At 46.9% G+C, this 21,175-nt stretch overlaps 1 protein-coding gene across 1 annotated transcript in view; it reads left to right on the top strand.

Moving 5' to 3' along the window:
• LOC103729308 (deleted in malignant brain tumors 1 protein) overlaps positions 1-21,175 on the top strand; it is a 56,046-nt gene that overhangs the window by 22,844 nt on the left and 12,027 nt on the right. Inside the window, exons 4-17 of the mRNA XM_029560720.1 lie at positions 2,737-2,781; positions 3,672-3,707; positions 4,391-4,714; positions 5,682-5,711; positions 6,423-6,458; positions 8,477-8,800; positions 10,328-10,357; positions 11,873-11,905; positions 14,413-14,448; positions 15,263-15,413; positions 17,386-17,594; positions 18,570-18,599; positions 19,443-19,478; positions 20,222-20,372. Of these exons, the coding sequence (XP_029416580.1) occupies positions 2,737-2,781; positions 3,672-3,707; positions 4,391-4,714; positions 5,682-5,711; positions 6,423-6,458; positions 8,477-8,800; positions 10,328-10,357; positions 11,873-11,905; positions 14,413-14,448; positions 15,263-15,413; positions 17,386-17,594; positions 18,570-18,599; positions 19,443-19,478; positions 20,222-20,372 (1,471 nt within the window). The remainder of the gene's footprint in view (positions 1-2,736; positions 2,782-3,671; positions 3,708-4,390; positions 4,715-5,681; positions 5,712-6,422; positions 6,459-8,476; positions 8,801-10,327; positions 10,358-11,872; positions 11,906-14,412; positions 14,449-15,262; positions 15,414-17,385; positions 17,595-18,569; positions 18,600-19,442; positions 19,479-20,221; positions 20,373-21,175) is intronic.

The following is a 21,175-nucleotide window of genomic DNA, read 5'->3' as shown; positions in this document are numbered from 1 at the left end:
CCCTACTCCTCACTGAAAGTGTACAGACATTTGTGTCCAAGTTTGATGGGTCAGGTCACCTAGGACAACTGACTCTGGCTATGTGCCTCTGGCATGCTGAACCAGCCATTCCCCTTTCAGCACCTGCCTTGAGAGATGTGAAGTGATCAACATCCAGTAAAGGGTCAGGCTGAGGCAGGGAGAGTTCTCTAGGGGGACAGTCACAGAGTGACCAGAAGAACGCAGCAAGAAAGCTCAAACAGGCTTTGTTTGTGTAGGGGATACCCTGGAACAATCTCAGCTGGCCTTTGCTCCTTCCCTCCCCTGAACACCCCCGGCAACAGCAACCTCCTGCCCCTCTCTTGCATCTCATCCCAACCTGCTACAGAGTTCAGAACTGCAAAACAGCTACAGCAAACCATAACCAGGACCCAGATCCTGCTGTCAGGATGCTGGGCTACCCAGGCACGGTTTTTCACTGTGGGTGACTTAAGGGCACTATGCCAGGCAGAAACATGGTGCCTGCTGACTCTCCAGGTGTGCCCATCCTTAGGGTGGGACAGCAGACTGGAAAAGTAGGTGGAAGCCTCTTGTTGGATGATTACCGTTGACCTCGATGAGGGCCGAGAGGATGGTGAATCACTCTGAACAAGAAAGTGCCTCAAGTATGTATGTAGTTTGTCAAGATGAAACCTAAGGACCAACCACTGGATATGGATGAGTCCTCAGGTTAGCAATGGGCACAGAGCACATCTTTCAGAAAGTCTGGCTGAACACCGGATATGCGAGGATTCGATAAGGGAAGGGCATGGCTAGGGAGCTGAACTGAAAGACTCCAACACAGCACAGGTTCAACAAGATGGAGGTTTAATAAGCTAATGAGACAGCGGTAGGATTAAGAGCCTTGGTGACAGCTGGGTGTAGAGGTGGCGAGGAGACATCAAACCAATGTCCCTGTGCCCAGCACACTTGGTGTGGAACATGGTGACATCAGGCATCTCAGTGGAGGAAAGAGTCTGAGTTTGGGGGTAGGGATGAGACCTCCTGGAGGTGGATGGGATGTGGGTTTACAGCTCAGAGCAGGGACTGTCAGGGCCAGAGGTGACTTTGAGAAACCCATGTTTGGATAGTCTTCAGAGGACTTGGGATGGAAGAAAGTGGGAAGGGGTGATGACAGCGATGTTTAAGGCCTGGGGTGGGGAATGGTATGATGGCACTGGGGAGCAGAGGAGGAGGAGGGAGAAAAGGAGGTGCAGGTACGAGACACAGGAGCAGCAGAGCTGAGTGTGCCATGAGGACAGTTCCACTGTGTCAATGCAGGTTTGCCTCTGAGGCTGGTGAATGGCGGTGATCGGTGTCAGGGCCGGGTGGAGGTCCTGTACCAAGGCTACTGGGGCACCGTGTGCGACGACACCTGGGACACCCACGATGCAGATGTCGTTTGTCGGCAGCTCGGCTGTGGCCATTCTGTGTCAGCCCTGGGACAGGCCCACTTTGGTCAGGGCTCGGGGAACATTCTCTTGGGAGCTGTGTACTGCTCAGGACAGGAGTCCTACCTGTCCAATTGTCAACACGATGGGTGGTACAACCACGACTGTGGCCACAAGGAAGACGCCGGAGTCGTGTGCTCAGGTAGTGCAGCTGTCACCTCTAGTTGTTGCATGTATGCTCCAAGGCAACATCATATACATGCATGTATGTGTGTACGCATACATGTACATGTACAGTACATGCTATTTACTTGCTCCGCTATGAGTCATGCCTTATTTAATGTTAGAGGCTAGGTATCAGAGTCCCTTTTCACAGATGAAGACATTGAGGCTCTAGGAAGTGGAGAGGGCAGGTTTCAGTCTCTGTCCCCTCAGTGGGTTGGCTCTGGTGAGCGACATCAAGACCATCCTTGGCCTAAGGGGTAGTTTCTCTTCTTTAAAGGCAGGAGACGTTGAAGTAACTGGTGGTCCTTACTATGTAAATGCACACCAAATTCAAATCAAAGTGTGGTCAATATGTTCTCTCTATTGGGAATTAAATGATAAGCAAAAGATATACCATAGTGAAGAAGATAAATTTACCCAACAGATCCCAAGATGCTATTTCTCATTGATCACATGGTGCTGGCACCCACTGAAATACCAAGGCATCCTTTAATCCACAAAGAAGCCACCCAGGGTGCCAGCCCATGGTGTGCTCCTCAAAGAGGATTTGCTGGTTGAACTTCCCACAGGCTCTTGCTGTGTGGTCTGGGACTGTGCATGTGCCGTGAATACAGTGTGACCATGCTGACAAACCCTGCCTCAGAATGGCCCCAGAAGGACCATGGTCCTCCAATCAGCTGCTGTATGAGTGGGTTTATTTTGCCATTCTGGAATGATCTCTGGAACTCACCATTCTTTCTTGTTGGGATCACTTTCTCTGGACTATTTCAAGGACGGCAAATGTTTGTAATGAGAGGCTGTGTTTGACCGATAGACGTAGCCAGATGATATTTGGGCTTAGGTTGGGGCTGTTAATGGAGTAAGTGGGTTTTGGGATGAGGACTGGAAGCAGAGGAGGATAAGTGCTAATGGTGACATCCCAGCTCTAAATAAGAGAAAGGTCAGTGCTTGATTTCACAGGGAGAAACCAGAGCGTTTTAGAGATGGCAGGACTTTGAGATATGCGGTTCTAGCTCTAGCTCCCAAGCTGAGGGAGCTAGGTTAGCCCTGCTCAAGTGAGGACCGATGTCCGATGACCTCTTTTTTTTTTTCCACTCTATAGATGTTATCTTTCCAACAGAAGCAACCACGGTGGAATATACAACAGGTAACTTGTGTTATGTGTGTTATGTTTGTTATGTGGGATCTCTGTGGCCTCATTGTCCCCAGAACTCACAGACTCATCTCTGATCCAGGAGAGGGACAGAGGAGATGGGATGCTTAGCTCACAGGGGGGCTTTCTGAAATAGGCTTCAAGCCTTCATGGGCATCTCTTCCCCGAGATGGGGCGGGGGAATCAGCCTGAGGGGTATCTTCAATGGACTCTAAGGTGGACTCGTCACAGGGGGGCTTTCTGAAATAGGCTTCAAGCCTTCATGGGCATCTCTTCCCTGAGATGGGGGGGAATCAGCCTGAGGGTATCTTCAATGGACTCTAAGGTGGACTCGTCCCGAGGAGCCTACTGACCATTCTTGGAGTCCTGAGGTGTCACCTTTCATGCTGAGTCTTGACCAGCCTAGGGAACTGATTTCTGGGTGCAGTGCCCAGACAGGAAGATACAAATATGCTTAGGTAGCAGGTCTTGCCATGTCCTTCCCTCTGAGATCACATCAAATCAGCCTGGAAATCATGATCCTTCAGCCTGAGGAGGCAGAGGTCCCATGCAATTGGATATGTAAAATTAATTAAGAGTGTAAGAATGGAAAAATTTATTTTTCGTATCTATTCCCTAGCATCCTGTACTAGTCACATGTAGGCAAGTCAGAATTAGGGACTGTAGGTTAATACAGAGATATTTTCTCCCAAAATAGCCTTTGAGAATTGAAGATTTCAATTCTATCCGGATTTATTGCCCTTTCTCAACTCACACAGAATGATCAAATACCAATGATGAATTACATTACCTCAGCAGATTTCATTTTACTTGACGGTCTTGATTTTCTCAACAAAGACTCAACTTTATATTTTCTGGGTTTTTTTTTCTTTTTTTCATCTTAGGATATACAGGAGTAGTCACTGGGACCAACCCAAGAGGTAACAAACAATTCTACAGATCCCTCTCTGTAGGTACTAATGACAATTTTATTCATGGAATGGATTTCCTCAGGACTGTGTGATGGGATAGGGTGGTGGGTATGTAGAGAATACTTAGAGCAGGTGGAGATGCTTTTGGATCTAGAAGGAGCTCATGATTCTGTCCTACTGGTCTGTCTTGTGCCAGGGTACCCATCACTGTCTTGTTGTTTACTGCTGTGCAAGGTGTCTGGTAGGGATGCATGTGCAAATGTGCCCTCCTGTGTGTGAGGAGGGTTCTGCCTGCTCTCACTCACCTTGAAACACCCTGATTCTGCAGCATATTTCTTTGTCCAGAAGAGGCTCAGACAGTGCACTGTACTCAAAGGCCTTAGTTATATCTGGACACGATCCTGGGCAGATGTGACCCACGTCAACACAGCTGGCAAAGCCATGGCCATTCTGGTGGCAAAGACGCATTGAACATCTGAAGCAGGTGTAGGCATCCTAATGAGGGTGTGAAAGTGAAATTCAAGGCTTGAGGGCCTTTCAGGACAGGGTGTCCAAGAAGCAGGGAGGGACGGAGGTCATATTTAATATTGCTGTGTGGACTTTAAACCACATGAAGGGGCTACACACAAACTGTACAAGCTTCACCATCAACACAGGAAGCAGTTAAATGAGAAATCATCATGTCTCTTCAGGAACAGAAACTGGTTTGGCTGTGAGGCTGGTGAATGGAGGCAATCGATGTCAGGGCCGTGTGGAGATCCTGTACCAGGGCTCCTGGGGCACTGTGTGTGATGACAGCTGGGACACCAATGATGCCAACGTGGTCTGCAGGCAGCTGGGCTGTGGCTGGGCTGTGTCTGCTCCGGGCAGTGCCTATTTTGGTCAGGGTACAGGGTCCATTGTCCTGGATGATGTCGCCTGCTCAGGACATGAGTCCTACCTGTGGAGCTGTTCCCACCGAGGCTGGCTCTCCCATAACTGTGGACACCAGGAGGATGCTGGAGTCATCTGCTCAGGTGGGACCCAGTGATCATTAGGTCTTGCTTCCAGCACTGAGATTTCATTAGGCTATTCTTCCCACTGTCAGAACTTTATTTGGGCTCCATCACTATTAGAACCCATTCTGGATTGTTGAATCATCTCTCTCAGAGCCCTGTCCAAATCTCACCCAGTTATCTAGCAACCCTAGAGTTTCCTTGGAACAGGTGACCCTGGAGGTGCAAAGTCAGACAGACCCCTGACTTGAAGAAATACTAGACTTATTGTGTGTTCCCTCCTGCAAGCAGTGCCCTAGTATTCTTTGGAAGTACCTGGGCACTATTGTCAGAATTTATCATCCAGGCACCTGAGGGAAAAAGCAACAATCCATTATTGCATCTGAGGAACATCCAATTGGCTTTACCCCCTGTGGTCCTGGCATCCCTCATAGAGATTGAGTCTTTTGGTGGGAAAAGTTTGATGTACCCTCTGTTCTCCTTCATGTCATAGTTCTGGGTCTCCAGAAGCTGACCTAGGAGCAAGGACTCACTTATGATCACAGGCTGAAGCTAGGGATGAGGAGTTGAGTGTATGGCATGGCAAAGTAGTAGTACATAGTGCTCTTAATGAGCCATCCATGAGAAAAATGTACTGTAGCATCAACACAAGGCGGGTCCCAGGAATCCAACAGAATCCTCCCAACCTGAGGGTGACCAGTGGGTCTTCAGCAACTCATTGTTGAGAATGGTTTTTGGCTGATTGCCTACATGGTAATGCAAAGACTTTTGTAGCCTATCCCAGGGGAGGGTGTTATTACTCCAGATACTGAGTTATGTGCGATGAGGTTCAGGTCTTGGCTGTGGGGTACAGGGTGGGGCTCTGGGAATGACTCTAGAATTTAGGGTAGTGTTCACATTTGGGTACATGCAGAGCATCAGCTCTTTCTGCAAAAAAGCCAGATGGGCTGCTGGGTGCTGTGTCTAACCTTCCTTCTCTTTCTCACAGCTGGTCAAACCCTGCCCCCAACCATAGCAGGTGAGTCTCAGCCTCTTGCCATGGGGTATCTCCATTCTTCTGCCCTTTGTGGGGGGCACATGCTTCCTCTCTTGGCATCTTAGTATTCAGAAAGAACTTTCTTGTCTTCAACCCAAGTTTGCACCAAATTTTGGGTAGGTTTGTAGCTGAAGAAAAGAGTCATTGTGCAATTAAGCTTGGCCCTTTTATATTTAAGCCATGCTGAAAATTGAAGTGGACATACTTCTACCCTCTTTAGAAAGCAATATCCATGTGAGCCAGGCCACTTACTTCCACCCTGTAAACACCCTCACTCTCCATGATCACCACCCCACCAGAAAGATGAAGAGGCTGTGTGTCGTGGGCGAAGGGGTAAGGAATGTTCTGGTAACGCTAGTTACCAGGAAAAGTGATTCACAGTCTGTGTGTTTCACAGTCTGACCTTTCGCTCCTGCCACAGTCTTTATCCAAATGTGAGCAATGGTTTCACACACGGGTCAGCAAATGCACACACAGAACTTCTCCTAGAAAAGAATACCTCTGTTGATAGAGAGGGAGGGGCAGTCTGAGGTCCAGTAGGACCTTCGTCCCGTGGATGAGAACCTGAGTTGGACCCTTGTGCATGAGCCACAGGTAGAATTACCGATCCCAGGTCTGCCTGGTGTGAAGAATGTCTGCGTCTACTTTTTCCTCGGGCCTAACGTTAGCCCTTCTTCTTGTTGTCATTTTCAGATACATGGCCTACTTCCGAGACAGTGATTCCAACAGGTAACAAGGCCTCTTACCATTCCCAGCCTCCATTTCTACTTTAGCCTTGCAAATGAAGGAGTGAAGGCTGTCCCTGCCTTGATCCCAAGTGCTTCCTGGCTTAGAAAGTAGGTCCTTCCATGGCCAAGTCTTTGATGTGATGTTGGAAGAGCTGGGGGCATGACCCATATCTAGTAGGATCCTGTTTGAGGTGCTTAGGGAAGACACTACTTCAGGTACTGAAGATGAGGCCTGGGGGCCTTGATATGTTGCTGGGACTTTGGAGTGGGAAGTTGTTCTAGTTTGCCTTCAGTTGCTGTGACAAAACACTCTGACCGGTGCCAACTTGGGGAGGAAAGGGTTTATTTAGCTTATGTCTCCCAGGTCACAGTTATCACTGAGGGAGTCCAAGATAGGAACTCAGGGCAGGAACCTGGAGGCAGGAGCTGAAGCACAGGCCACAGAGGAACGCTGCTTGCTTCCCCGGCCCATGTTCAACCTGCTTTCTTAGATAATAGAGGACCACCTACCCAGGAGTGGCACCACCCACAGTGGACTGGGCCCTCCCACATCACTCAACAATCAAGAAAATACCTCACAGTCATGGCCACAGGCTAGTCCAATGGAGGCAATTCTTCAGTTGAGGCTCCCTCTACCCAGGTGTGTCAAGTTGATGGCTAAACTATCCAGCACAGGAGGCTCAAGCATCTCAGACATCTTTTTTCTTTCTTTGTTCTTGAGCTTCTGACCTTTAGTTTTACAGTTTACAAATAGACTGCAAAAATAAATACCCAGATCACGATCACGATAAGGACTGGATGAATTGAGGCATCTGATGAACGGGGCCAACCTTAAAGTGAAATGCAATAACTGCAACTGATTTAACTACCCTGAAGAGTGCTCCAATGTGAAGAATCAGGGAAGTAAAGGAAATAGGAAAAAAGGGGCCCATCATGTCTTGAACACTTGGACATAATTTTTAAGACATGGAAACAAACACCAAACATTCTTGCAGGTGGAATTCTGTCTGCAGTCACTAGCTCCTAAGCTCAGTAGGAGTGACAGAATTCTCAGTCCAGTAGCTGAGTGGGTCTTGTCAGATAAATCAACCTTGCCAGTGAAAACATGAACATCAGACAATGTGATAACACAGGCAGATCTCATGGCTATAATACTGGTGGGCCATAGCTTGCTGACCACCAGTGGGTTGTTATTAACACAGAGAAGGCTGAGGAGGGCCACCTGGGCAGCAGTCCATCGCGCATACTCAGAAGGAGGCTCATGTAGACTTTCCAATCTTGCCATGAGAATGAGAATCTTCTCTAGCTGGACTTCTCTTCACATGAGTGTGCCATTTTGGCCTCCAGCAGGCAGACCCCTTAGCAAAGAATCAGCCACAGTGGGAACAGATATTTTCTCCTCCCTGTCTCTTTAGATCATGAAAGTGCAAGGGCTCTAGGATTAGCATTGAGTGAGAAAGAACTTTGGGGTCAAAAGGATGCAAATAAGATGGTCTTCTGCAGTGTGTATAGAATCAGTGGTGTTTCAGGGACTCCTGCTCCTGCTCTGAGTCTCATTGTTAGTACTTGTGGTCCCCTGGAACTGGAGTTACAGGTAGTTGTAAGCCACCATGTGGGATGTGGGTGCTGGGAACTGAATCCAGGTCCTCTGTAAGAGTAGCCAGTACTCTTAACTTTTGAGCTATCTTTCCAGCCCTACCATCTGGGCTCCATAACTTCAGATTGGAAGACATGGGCATAATTGCAATGTTCCATTCTCCAGGTGTCTCTTCTCTCTAGAGAGATCCAAACCCATCCCAGCAATTACAAAGTCTCTTGGAACAGACTCTCGGTAGTGGTTTATCATCCCTGAAAATCCCCTTGATTCCAGGATCCAGGACCTGCCCAGGTCCCCAGGTCCATTGTCTACTAGTCAATGAAACCAAGGGACACAACGAAAGCTTTTCCTCATGAGAACAGGTGACATCTCATGGAGGTTTTGATAGCACTTCCCTACTGACCGCCATCTTCCCTTTCAAGGAACCGATTATGGGTTGGCCCTGAGGCTGGTGAATGGAGTTGATCGGTGTGAGGGCCGTGTCGAGGTCCTGTATGGAGGCTCCTGGGGCACCGTGTGTGATGACAACTGGGACATCAATGATGCCAATGTGGTCTGCAGGCAGCTGGGCTGTGGCTGGGCCGTGGCTGCCCTAGGAAGTGGCCGGTTTGGTCAGGGCTCAGGAGCCATTGTCCTGGATGACGTGGCCTGCCGAGGATATGAGTACTCCCTGTGGAACTGTCCCCACCCTGGCTGGCTTGTCCATAACTGTGGACACAATGAAGATGCAGGCGTCATCTGCTCATGTGAGTTGCCAAGAACCTTTCTTCCTATCTTGTGGTAATTTTCTTTCTAGATCAAAATCCAAATGTATTTGGATTTCACCACTCAGTGGATTTGTGTTTCTCATTTTCCTGGTCTCTTTAGTTCTTCACTGAGATTCAGTTTTAGTTCTTATAAGAAAGCTGATTGTGGACATTTTCAGTGGTGACCTAAAGCCAAAAGGACAACAATCATTTTAACCCCTCACTGACGCAGTGCAAACAAGAGCTGAAGAGACATGCCCTGGCCTCTAGTTTCCCTTTTCACCGAGGGTGGTTTCCTAGTTACTTTCTATTGTTGTGATTGAAAACACTGAGCACAACCAACTCGGGGAGGAAAGGGTTTATTTCATCTTACATCTCCCTGATCACAGTTTACCATTGAGGGAAGTCGGCAGGAACCTGGAGACAGGAGCTGAAGCACAGACTAGGGAAGAATGTTGCTTACTGTCTTGGTCCTCTGGCCTGTGTGAAGCCTGATTTCTTATACAACACAGGACCACCTGTTTGGGGGTAGCACCATCCCCAGTGGGCTGGACCCTTCCACATCACTCAACAATCAAGAAAATGCCCCACAGACATGGGCACAGGTCAATCCAATGAAGATAATTCCTCAGTTGTGTCAAGTTGACAACTGAAGCTATCTAGCATAGATAGGTAATGGGGGAGAAGTTGTTAAAACCCAGAGGTGCGGAGAGACTGAAATATTCAAACCAAGGTGCTGTCTTGGGGAAGGCTTGGTCTTTAACTGAGAACCCCATTCAAATGTCTGTGAGTGAAGGTCAACGGGATAGGGCTGCAGTTATGTGTTTGTGCGCTGCACGTTCAGATATGAGGGTGGGGTTGAATCTATACCTATAATTCTGTCACCTCCCTGAGGTAACAATTCACATTTATCCAGTGTTTCTTCTCAGTAAAACATTGTTCTATATGGACCTTCTACCTTAAACCTCTAAGCAAGATGAAGTCCTGATATATCCCAGTTGAAACTCACCACTAAATGTTGCTAGTTTTTCTGAATTTGGTCAGTATGTTATCTTGTCCATGCAGTAGATGAGATTTCAATCAACCTCATGGTTATAAGAATAAACTCTCCCAATGCTCTGTCTGGAGTCTAGCCTTTAAGGTTTATATCCCCTCCCAAATCTCCTGGGTGCTTCTCAGGGAACATATCTAAGTGGTACACTGGGCAAGCACTCTCAGAATTTCTCTTGCCAGGGCTGGCAATGTGACAAGTTGATAGAATGCTTGCCTAGCATGCACAAAGCCCTGGGTTCCATCCCCAGCACCACACACACTGCTGTGGAGCACATACCTATCATCCTAGCCCTTCAGAGGTGGAGGCTGAAGGATCAATAGTTCAAGGTCATCTTTGGCTACGTATGGAGTTTAACGTCAACCTGGGGTGCATGAGATCTTGTCTGAAAAGAAAATTTCCCTTTCTATCATCCTGAGTGGCTCCAACACTTCTGAGACCCAAGACTGACTCATGTTTTCTTCTCCTCCTTGCAGATTCAGTAGGAAGTCACTCTTCAACACCAGGTGGGTCAACTCCTCCCAGGCAAACAATGTTCCCCTCTGGAAACACTCTCTGGTTTGTAGAAGGAGTAGGCAGGCTTCCTGGGAGGGATTGCTCCTTGAGGGCTCTGTAATTTGTTAAGGTGGCAGACAATCTGAGTTGTTGGTCCTATCATTCCAACATGTGCTCAGGCATGGAGAGCTCCCTGGCCTTTCCTTGCTTCTGACAGTGCTTGTTCTGAGGTCCTCCTGATGGGAGGGGCTTTGAGACTTCCCTCATTTCAGTGTGAACACCTGTCTGAGTCTGGTCATGGGGAACTTCATTTTAGGAACCTAATCTAGTAAAACTTGTGCACGTGTGTGTCTAGTCAAACCCTTTTAAGAGTTGGTGTGATGGCACATGCCTGTCATCCCAGCAATATGGAGACAGAGGTGGGAGAATAATGGGTTCAAGGCCATCCTGGGCCACATATCATGACACTGTCTCAAAACAGGAAAAAAAGGAAAAATGTCCCTTTACCTTGGGGGGTGCCATCCCCTGATTGTTCTGTGTTACAGTGAAGACAAGCTATGCAACATGTGTCAGCAGGTGTCACAGACTCTAGCCTATTGACAGTGTCAACTAGTGTGGTCAAGGCTTTCAAGAGCCCTGTAGCAAAGAAATTATTCTTTATATTTTATAGTTTTTATTTTTGGAGGTCAAACTTGCTTTGTGGCTCAAGCTGACCTTTAACTTGTGATCCTCCTACCTCATTTTCATAAGTACTACAACCATAGGCTTGTGTCACAACACCATGCTAAAGGAAAAAGATTCAATTTGATTTATCAAAATGATGACTGACAAATTCTCATCTATCAAAAATTCAAACAATATATTTTGATCATATTCAGACCCTGATCCTCATAACCCCTCCCTCCATGTCCTCTCAGACATCCCCCTTCATTTTATGACCTCTATTTTTTAAATCCTATCCTGTCTAATTTCTAATCCTCAAGTGCTCTTGGGTATGGGTTCATACTCTGGAGCCTACCCAGCATCTCACCTTTAAAGAAAACCAAGTCTCCCTCTCCCAGCAGGTATCAATTGCCAATAGTTCCACAGCTAGGGCTGAGGCTCCTTTGCCCACCTTCCCCTCCATGCTGGGCTTTTGTCTGGCTTGGGTTTTGTGCAGATCTGGTGCATGCTGTCACAAGCTCTGTGGGTTCATATGTGTCACTGCCCTGTTATTTCTAGAAAAAAGGTCTCCTTGTGTTCACCCACTACCTCTGGCTCTAATACTCTTTCCATCCCCTCTTCCACAATGATCCCTGAGCCTGTATGGAATTCAAGAAATCAATAAAAATATTATTTAAAAGAGAAAAAGAAATTAGAAGGGGAATTACTGAAGGAGGGTATACTGGGGGACGTGGGTAGAGATGTGGTGGATTCGCGTCACATGGTTTCTGAACTGAATACAGACACTGTCCTTGTCATTATCTCCTGAGCAGGGTATTTACATAGTATTAAAAAAATCTTAAACAGTTTCATTTCTGTTCTAGATTGGTGGACTCCAACAGCTCCAGAAACTACAAGTAAGTACCTCATTGACTAGGTGATATTCAGGGCCTTTCGTTTCACAACCTGGCTCAACTTAAACTATTCCTCCTGCCCCAGCTGGTCTCAACCCCCACCCCATCTACCCCTGCTGTGCCCACTGCACTCCATACCCAGTCTGCACACACCCTTCACACTCTCTTGGAGGATGAGGAGCTCTGCTTCTTCATTCAAACCCCTGAGTTAGAAATTCATAAAGAACCAAGGATTTTCTTTTCTGAAATACTTCCAAAGCTTTGGAAGGAAGAAGGGGACAGAAAACAGTGCATCATTTCACAAGCTTCCCTGTCATTGTACAATGTGGTCTGTTTAAAAACCTGCCTGTGGTTCTTAAAAAGTGAATGCTTAGCTGGGGGTTAGGTCAGTGATAGAGTATTTATCTAGTATACACAATGCCTTGGTTCTATCTCTAAACTGAAAAAAAACAAAAAACAAAAAAACAACCCTCGAGGATATTACTACATTTCCGCACATCATTGAGATCCTCTCTCACTATCATATAAAATGCCTGTATTGCATTCCATTGTTGAGCTGTGCCATGAATTATTTAGCTGATCCTGAGTTGCTGAATATTGAAATGACTTAAATTTTGGTATAAGTCTGTGGTGAATGTATTTGTAAGATAATCTTTCTACATCTTATGACAATTTCTTCTTTAGGACAGAAGTAGATTATTAGACTAATTTTTAGCACAGCACAAGTGTACAGATTGTACTGGGTGGATATTTACTTTTCTACTGTTAAGTGCCTTGAGATCTTGTCTTGAGTGGTCAAATCCCCAAGAGAGAGGTCGCAAGAGCCCAGATTGAGGAGAGAGACATGCTGATCTCCTGTCTCAGGCGGTTCACACACCTAAATATTTAATGTAGAATTGACTGTGTAATTGTAGCTGTGACAGGCACTGTGTTGGGGAGGCCCAGTGTGTGGTAAGAAACTCTAGCAGAGATCTTTCTTGATTGGGGACTTAAGAGACTGTGACACATTAAGCTGAGACTTAAAAGGGAAGCAAGTTCAATCACTAAAGTGTCTTCCCATCAGAAGAGATGCTTGGGAGGCACCAGTGGGAAACATCTTGACTCTATGAATGGGAAAGAAGAGGCTGGGGACTGAGGGGGGAATGGGGAGGTGAGGTAAAGCTCCCAATTTATGCTGGGGCCAGAGGAGCTGTCCAAATGTTGAAGCTGGCGATGAACAGAGTTGGATGTGTGTTTTGTAGATTATGCTTATATTTTCTGGCAAAGTGAGCAAGGGCCTTTGGATGAGGGCCATGCCTGCTTTTTTCATGGTTGCATCCTTACTACCTGAAGTGTCTACCACTTGAGGATTATTTATTGAAAAACCCCAGTGTGATGGCTCGTTCTTGGAACTTGGGATATGGAGGAAGAATCCCTGCAAGTTTCAGGCCAGTCTTCGTTATTGAGCAAGATCCTGTCTCAAAAAGCAAAACAAAAAAATATTTATTGAAGAAAGGGGCTGGAGAGATGACTCAATGGTTAAGAGCTTTTGATACTCCTGCAAAAGACCTGGGTTCAGTTCCCAGCACCCACATGCCAACTCACAGCCATGTGTATCTCCAGTTCCAGGCCATATAATGTCATTTTCTGACCTCCTTGGACACCGGGCATGGATGTGATAAACATAAAGGAAAACATTCATGCACATAAAATAAAAATAATAAATACATCGTTTTAAAAAGAAAGGATATATGAATGATTAAACACGTAATTACTATTGGCATTTTGGAAGCTCTCTCCCTCTCTCTCTCTCTACACATACACACAGACACACAGACACACACACACACACACTCTATGGTATACTTTAACATCTATTTTATAGTATCTATTTTTACTTAAATGAATATAATAGTACTTTTCCAATAGTCTTAAAGTTAGTATCTTATTGGCATTGAAAAGATTCCTATACAATAAGACTTAATGACTGCATATTTTCAACTCTATTTCTATATTAAATTTAGTTATGAAATTGATAATATTAGGGTAAAAAACCTGTCTACTTTATAAATAAGTGATGTTATAAAGTGTTGAAGATGGAAACATGAGGTCTCAGGTCATGAAGATAATCACTTGTCATGAAGCATCTAATGACAAGAAGGCTGTCCCTCTTTCCTCCTTTCTGCAAACCTCTCTGAATTGTCACAGACTTTTATATAAAGCCAGTGGGACACTCTCCCCAAACTGCTTGTTTCACACGCTCTCCCTCAGCTGGAATGCCCTTCCTCCCTCACTGAAGCCCTTCTCTCCCGATGTTTGGGCTCCAACACATCACTGGTCTTTCCTCCATCCTGACCTCATTCCTTGGTATTTCATTCTGTCATCTCCTTGTGAGGCTCAGAGGGCAAGGTGTGAGTCCAACCCCTCACTGCAACCCAGGGTTGGCACAGTGCCTGGCACAGGCAAGCCAGGGATCTGTGATGGTGTTGTGGATGCAGGAGAACTGACCATGATTTTCTCTCTGTCAACAGCTTGGACTCCTGGCATCACCTACCCAAACCCCAATGGTAAGTTCTGGGCTCCTTCCAAGCCTTCACAGAGACACCCTAATGTCACTTTTCATCAGTGAGGAGGCCACTGAGCAGGGATGGTGAGACCAGCAATGGCTTCTCTAAGAACATCCCAGGGCTAGGAGATGGCTCAGTCAGTAGAGTGCTTGCTGTGCAAGATGAGGACCTGAGTTCCATCCCCTTAACCTGCATAAAGAGCTGAGCATGGGGGCATGCACCTGTAATCCCAGCACTGGGGAGGTGCAAGCAGACAGATCCCAGGAGCTACTAGCCAACCAGCCAAGCTCAAACAGCGAGCTCAGGATTCAGTGAGTGACACCATCTCACAAAACAAGGTGAATAGAGACGGAGGAAGACAACATTTACATATGACACCCCCACCACACACCACACACATACATACACACATGCACACACACACATACATACACACATACACACATACATACACACACATACACACACATACACACACACATACATACACACCACACACACCACACATACACACACACATACATACACGCACATACATACACCACACACACATACACACACCACACACACACACCACACACATACACACATACACATACACACCACACACATATACCACACACCACACACACACACACACACACACACACACACACACAGCCCCCTTGGAGGGTCTCTCCCCTGACCTTGGGCTGCTGGGCCAGGGCTAGGCAATCATATTCTGGATTCCTGACTCAGACATTGAGTCAAAAATTCCTCCCTAAGCTGGACACTGTGTTCTGGGTCCATCAGCGTTTCTGTTTTTTCCTCACAGCAAACTATTCCTGTGGAGGTTTCTTGACCCAACCCTTTGGGAACTTTTCTAGCCCATTCTATCCTGCAAACTATCCTAACTATGCCAGATGTGTGTGGAATATCCGGGTCGCATACAACTACCGTGTGACTGTCGTCTTCACTGATGTACAGTAAGTATGTGGGTGTCAAACAAATATCCAGAAAGAAAATGCAGGGTGCTTTGGAATTCAGGAGCTGGTGATGCTTTTACATGAGGGTTCTATTTTTGACAGCACAACAGCATCCATGAAAGTTAGTTCACTGGGGACAAGAAGCCAAAAATTAGAAAACACTTATGTAGGGCAGGAGTTAAGAACACTGACTGTTCTTGCAAAAGACCCGGCTTTGAAATCCAGCACCCACATGGCAGCTAACAACTGTCCATAACTCCAGTTTCAGGGGATCCAACAATCTCTTCTGTCCGCCACGGGCCTGCAGGTCACGGGTGCACTTAACTACATTCAGGCAATATATGCATACACATAAAATAAAAATAATAAATAAAATATTAAAAAAAACACTTGTGTAAAGGCCCATATTTGTCATTAATTTGTTGTATGACCACAAAAGGTCACTTTTTTCCTGACTGTCAGTCACAAGAAGGGACTACAACGCCAGCATTCCTTGTCTCAAGGATCAGCAAGTTCACTGGAATATGTGAAAGTGCCTGGAAAGTTTTGCTCGGTGGGAGGGTGGAACTGTGGCTAGGGGTAGGGATAGTCTTGGGGTCACAATACAAGGAATCCTATCAACAACTGCTTCTGCGCCATAACCCTTTCCACACCTCTCCCTTTCTTTCCACAGTCCCAAGGGCAGGTTGGTGGGACACTGGCAGCTGTAGAGGACAGGGTCCATGTAACTCCTCTACTTCCAAGTGAAACTTGCCTTGAGCAGAGGCGATATCTCCAAAGCCCATTAATATATGGTTTATTCAGGGAGGGGAGTGGTAAAGCTCCCCAAAAGAGCTATGCAAATATTTTCTAGAATCCTGACTAGGGTGCCCAGGATTGCTTCTCCACACCATCACTGGACAAGAAAGTTCTTCTCTTCATTCCTTCCTTACTGCTTTCAACCTTCCAATCTTCCTCCCTTTCTCTTCCTCCTCCTCCTCTTCCTCCTCCCCTTCCTCCTCTTCCTCCTCTTCTTCTTCCTCCTCTTCCTCTTCCTCTTCCTCCTCTTCCTCCTCCTCCTCTTCCTCCTCCTCCTCCTCCTCCTCTTCCTCCTCCTCCTCTTCCTCATACTCTTCCTTCTTATTCTTTTGAGACAAGTTTCAAGGTATCCCATGTTGCCCTTAAACTCTCGAAGTAGCCAAGGATGCCCTCAACTTCTCACCCCGTCTCCACCTCTCAAGAATTGGAATCATAGGCATGTGCAACCACACCCAGTGATGTGGTGGCAGGAATTGAACCCGGGACTTCACACATACAAGGCAATCTAGACAAGTTTCAAGGTATCCCATGTTGCCCTTAAACTCTCGAAGTAGCCAAAGATGCCCTCAACTTCTCACCCCACCTCCACCTCTCAAGAATTGGAATCATAGGCATGTGCAACCACACCCAGCGATGTGGTGGCAGGAATTGAACCCGGGACTTCACACATACAAGGCAATCACTGTAGAAACTGAGCTCTCTGTTCCCCAGATCTCTCTTGGTTTGAAAGTCTCTGCCTTAGCAATTCAGATACATTATTCCCATGTCTTGGTCACTACAGTAGCTGAAGCTGGCCAAGGCTGTCCAGGCTGGTTCACAGGCTGGCACCCAATAACTGCCCACCATCATTCATGACATGTTACGGAGCACCCTTGTCCATGCATCATTCTGTCTGAGCCATCCTAGAGGCCATGTCATTGTGCAGTGCAGTATGTCTCTTTGTAAAGCAGAAGCTTAAGCATCAGGGAGATTCAGACTTACTTAGCATAAACCAGGATGAAGAACTAGCCATGGAAGTCTTAGGAAAATGAATTCTTCCAAGGTGGGTACGAAGCAAGTTCTTCTTTCAGATGATGAACTCTGTCAGTGTTTCCAGCACAAAGATCCCTGAGATCTAAAGTCCTGACACCAATTCTGGTCAGAAGAAAACCTAACTTTATGTCTGTCTCTTCAGGCTCGAAAGCGGCTGCAGCTTTGATTATATTGAAGTTTTTGATGGCCCCTACCTCAGTTCCCCTCTGATTGTTCGAGTTTGTAATGGAGGCAGGGGCTCCTACACATCGACGTCCAACTCCATGACGATTCGCTTCATCACTGATGGCAGCGTGACGCGGACAGGGTTCCAGGCTGAGTACTACTCGAGCTATGCTAACTACACCACCAGTAAGTTCCCTTGTGAGAACTGATGCTCATTTGGGACTGGGCACTAAACTCGGAGACTTCTGTTTCTCAACTATGCTGTGGTTGTCAAATAAGAAATTAGACTGGCTCCACTAGGGTTGCAATGTTTGATTCCTATGGCAGGAGACCCTGGGCAGTGAGTCTTGAGATTCTGGTTCCCCCTACAAAGTCAAGAGCCAGAACTGATGGGAGGTGCTTACCGTGGTCAGCAGAGAACATGCAGAAGGTGTAAGATGTATTGAAGTTTTTGATGGCCCCTACCTCAGTTCCCCTCTGATTGTTCGAGTCTGTGATGGAGGCAGGGGCTCCTACACATCGACATCCAACTCCATGACGATTCGCTTCATCACTGATGGCAGCGTGACGAGGACAGGGTTCCAGGCTGAGTACTACTCGAACTACACCATTAAGTTCCCTTGTGAGAACTGATGCTCATTTGGGACTGGGCACTAAACTCGGAGACTTCTGTTTCTTAACTATGCTGTGGTTGTCAAATAAGAAATTAGACTGACTCCACTAGGGTTGCAATGTTTGATTCCTATGGCGGGAGACCCTGGGCAGTGAGTCTTGAGATTCTGGTTCCCCCTACAAAGTCAAGAGCCAGAACTGATGGGAGGTGCTTACCGTGGTCAGCAGAGAACATGCAGAAGGTGTTCTCGGCAGATAGTGAGAGATCAATGTCAAAGGTAGAGGTGGATGACCCCAAGGCTTGAAGCTTTGTGAGCCTCCCAGAGGGTGGGACACTCACTGGACACTTCCTGAGACCTAAAGTCTCAGGTTTGTGTCTAAAGAGAGAGTTGGGCATCTCAAGATAGCCAGCTGTTTCCTGCAGAGGCGGTGTGGCCCAGATTTGAGCTACAACCTGGCCCTTGTGTGCGCTGTCAAAGGGTGGAGCAAGGTGGTGCATAAAGTCTGTGTTACAGCCAATGCATCTGACGTGGTTTCTTTTTCTCACAGCTACTCCGTCGACTCTCCCTCCAAGTTCAGGTAAGTGCAGCTGTCCCTTAACCTCTATGTGTCCCTCTTTCCATGTGATAGTCACAATCACAGCCAGCAGCTACATGGTCCATGGGACTAAGCAGTATCTAGCTGCCCCAGAATCTTCTATATCTTCTCAAGGTAAAGAGGTAGCTTTCTTTATACTTCTGCCTGGTGCAACGGGATAAGAAAGTTGCAGTATCTGGTCTGTGCTGCTGAACTGTACTTTCCTGCTGTTCAGATTGCCTCCTGTTAGGAGGCTCTGGCCTGGGCCATTTCTGCTGGAAGGCATAATCTTGTCCAACAGTCCTGTGACAGGCCACAAGAGAGTTTTCATGTGGAATTCACCTGGTATAGACTGTGTGACTCTTTGGCTATCATTTGAGAGAGAATTATAGTTGTCCCTGGGGTCCTGATCGACCTCATTGCCCTTATGGTGGCCATTCCATGCCTTATATGAAGTCTGTGGTGGAACAGAGCCAAGAGGGGAAGGCAAGGGGGAGATATTGGGAGAGGGCTTGGGAAAGGGATTAAGGCCAAGTTGTATCTTTCCAGAGCATTACCCCAGTGACCTACTCTGTCTATGTAATCCCATCCCTCAATTAGTCCACGAAAGAATTAAATAGAGTTGTTAGAGTCTTCAGTATCCAATCACAGTATTGAATTGGTGGCCTGGCCTCCAAATCTTGAATAATGAGCCTATTCATTGACACTTTGTGTCCAAATGATTACAATGCTCCAACCCCTCGCTGCAACCCAGGATAGGCACAGTGCCTGGCACAGGCAAGCCAGGGATCTGTGATGGTGTTGTGGATGCAGGAGAACTGACCATGATTTTCTCTCTGTCAACAGCTTGGACTCCTGACATCACCTACCCAAACCCCAATGGTAAGTTCTGGGCTCCTTCCAAGCCTTCACAGAGACACCCTAATGTCACTTTCATCAGTGAGGAGGCCACTGAGCAGGGATGGTGAGACCAGCAATGGCTTCCCTAAGAACATCCCAGGGATGGGAGACAGGATCAAGACTTTAGTTCCATCCCCTTAACCCACTTAAAGAGCTGAGCATGGGGCCATGCACCTGTAATCCCAGTGCTAGGGAGACAGAAACAGTTGGAAACTTGGAGCTTGTTAAGTAGTCAGTCTAACTCAACCAGCGAGCTCAGGGCTCAGTGAGAGACTGTGTCACCCAAACCAAAGGCAACAGGGGCTGGAGAAGACACCTGAGGTTGGACTCTGGCCTCCACATAAACATGTGCACACACACACACACACACACACACACACATGCACATGCACACACACACACACACGCGCACACACACACACACACACACGGGTCTCTCCCCTGGCTGCGCCAGTGCTAGGCTACCCTTTGGGATCTTGACTTGGAAATTGTGTCAGGAATTCCTTCTTCAGCTGGACAACGGTGCACTGTGTTCTGAGTTCACAGCATTTCCCACACACACACACACACACACACACACACACACACGGGTCTCTCCCCTGGCTGGGCCAGTGCTAGGCTACCCTTTGGGATCTTGACTTGGAAATTGTGTCAGGAATTCCTTCTTCAGCTGGACAACGGTGCACTGTGTTCTGAGTTCACAGCATTTCCAATTTTCCTGACAGCAAATAATTCCTGTGGGGATTTCCTGACCCAATCATCTGGGCAATTTTCTAGCCCATTCTACCCTGCAAACTATCCTAACAATGCCAGATGTGTGTGGAATATCCAGGTTCCAAACAACTACCGTGTGACTGTGGTCTTCAGAGATGTGCAGTAAGTGTGTGGGTACAGAATAGATGTTCAGAAAGAGAATTCAGGGTTGAGGGGAGGATGTTTATCCAGGTGATGTTTTTAAATAAGGATTCCAGTTTTGACAGCACAACAGTCGCCCATGGAGGGTGGTGGATTGGGGACAAGAGCCTAGGAATTTGAAATTCTTTGAGTTTAAAGTCCCAAGATCATCATTAATTTACTGTATGATCATGGGAGGTCACTTTCCTGAGCCTCGGTTAAGAGAGAGGAATTGTGAGTGGGATTAAGGATAGTCTTGGGGGCACAATGCAAGCAATTCTATTGCCACCCGCTTCTTTTGTGAAGCCCTTGACTCACCACTCTCGTGAGCCCACATGGACAGGTGGGTGGACCTGGCAGCTCCAGAGGGTGGGTTCCCATAACTCATCTACTTAGTAAGTGAAAATTGCCTTGAGCAGAGGCGATATCTTCAAAAACTCGTAAGTATATGATGTATTCAGGGAGAGGGCATGGCCAAGCTGAACAAGAAGCTATACCAGCATTTTTCAGAATCCTGGGCAACGGGGCACTTAGGAACACTTTTTCTCTAACAGCCATCACTAAACAAGGTGGGTTCCCATAACTCATCTACTTAGTAAGTGAAAATTGCCTTGAGCAGAGGCGATATCTTCAAAAACTCGTAAGTATATGATGTATTCAGGGAGAGGGCATGGCCAAGCTGAACAAGAAGCTATACCAGCATTTTTCAGAATCCTGGGCAACGGGGCACTTAGGAACACTTTTTCTCTAACAGCCATCACTAAACAAAATAGTTTTCTCTCTTG

The sequence above is a fragment of the Nannospalax galili genome, unplaced genomic scaffold (genome assembly GCF_000622305.1).
Source record: "Nannospalax galili isolate Female #2095 unplaced genomic scaffold, S.galili_v1.0 scaffold31, whole genome shotgun sequence".
In the NCBI taxonomy this organism is placed as follows: Eukaryota; Metazoa; Chordata; class Mammalia; order Rodentia; family Spalacidae; genus Nannospalax; species Nannospalax galili.
The sequence above is the reverse complement of the archived record's forward strand: the minus strand, read 5'-3'. Positions and strand labels throughout refer to the sequence as shown.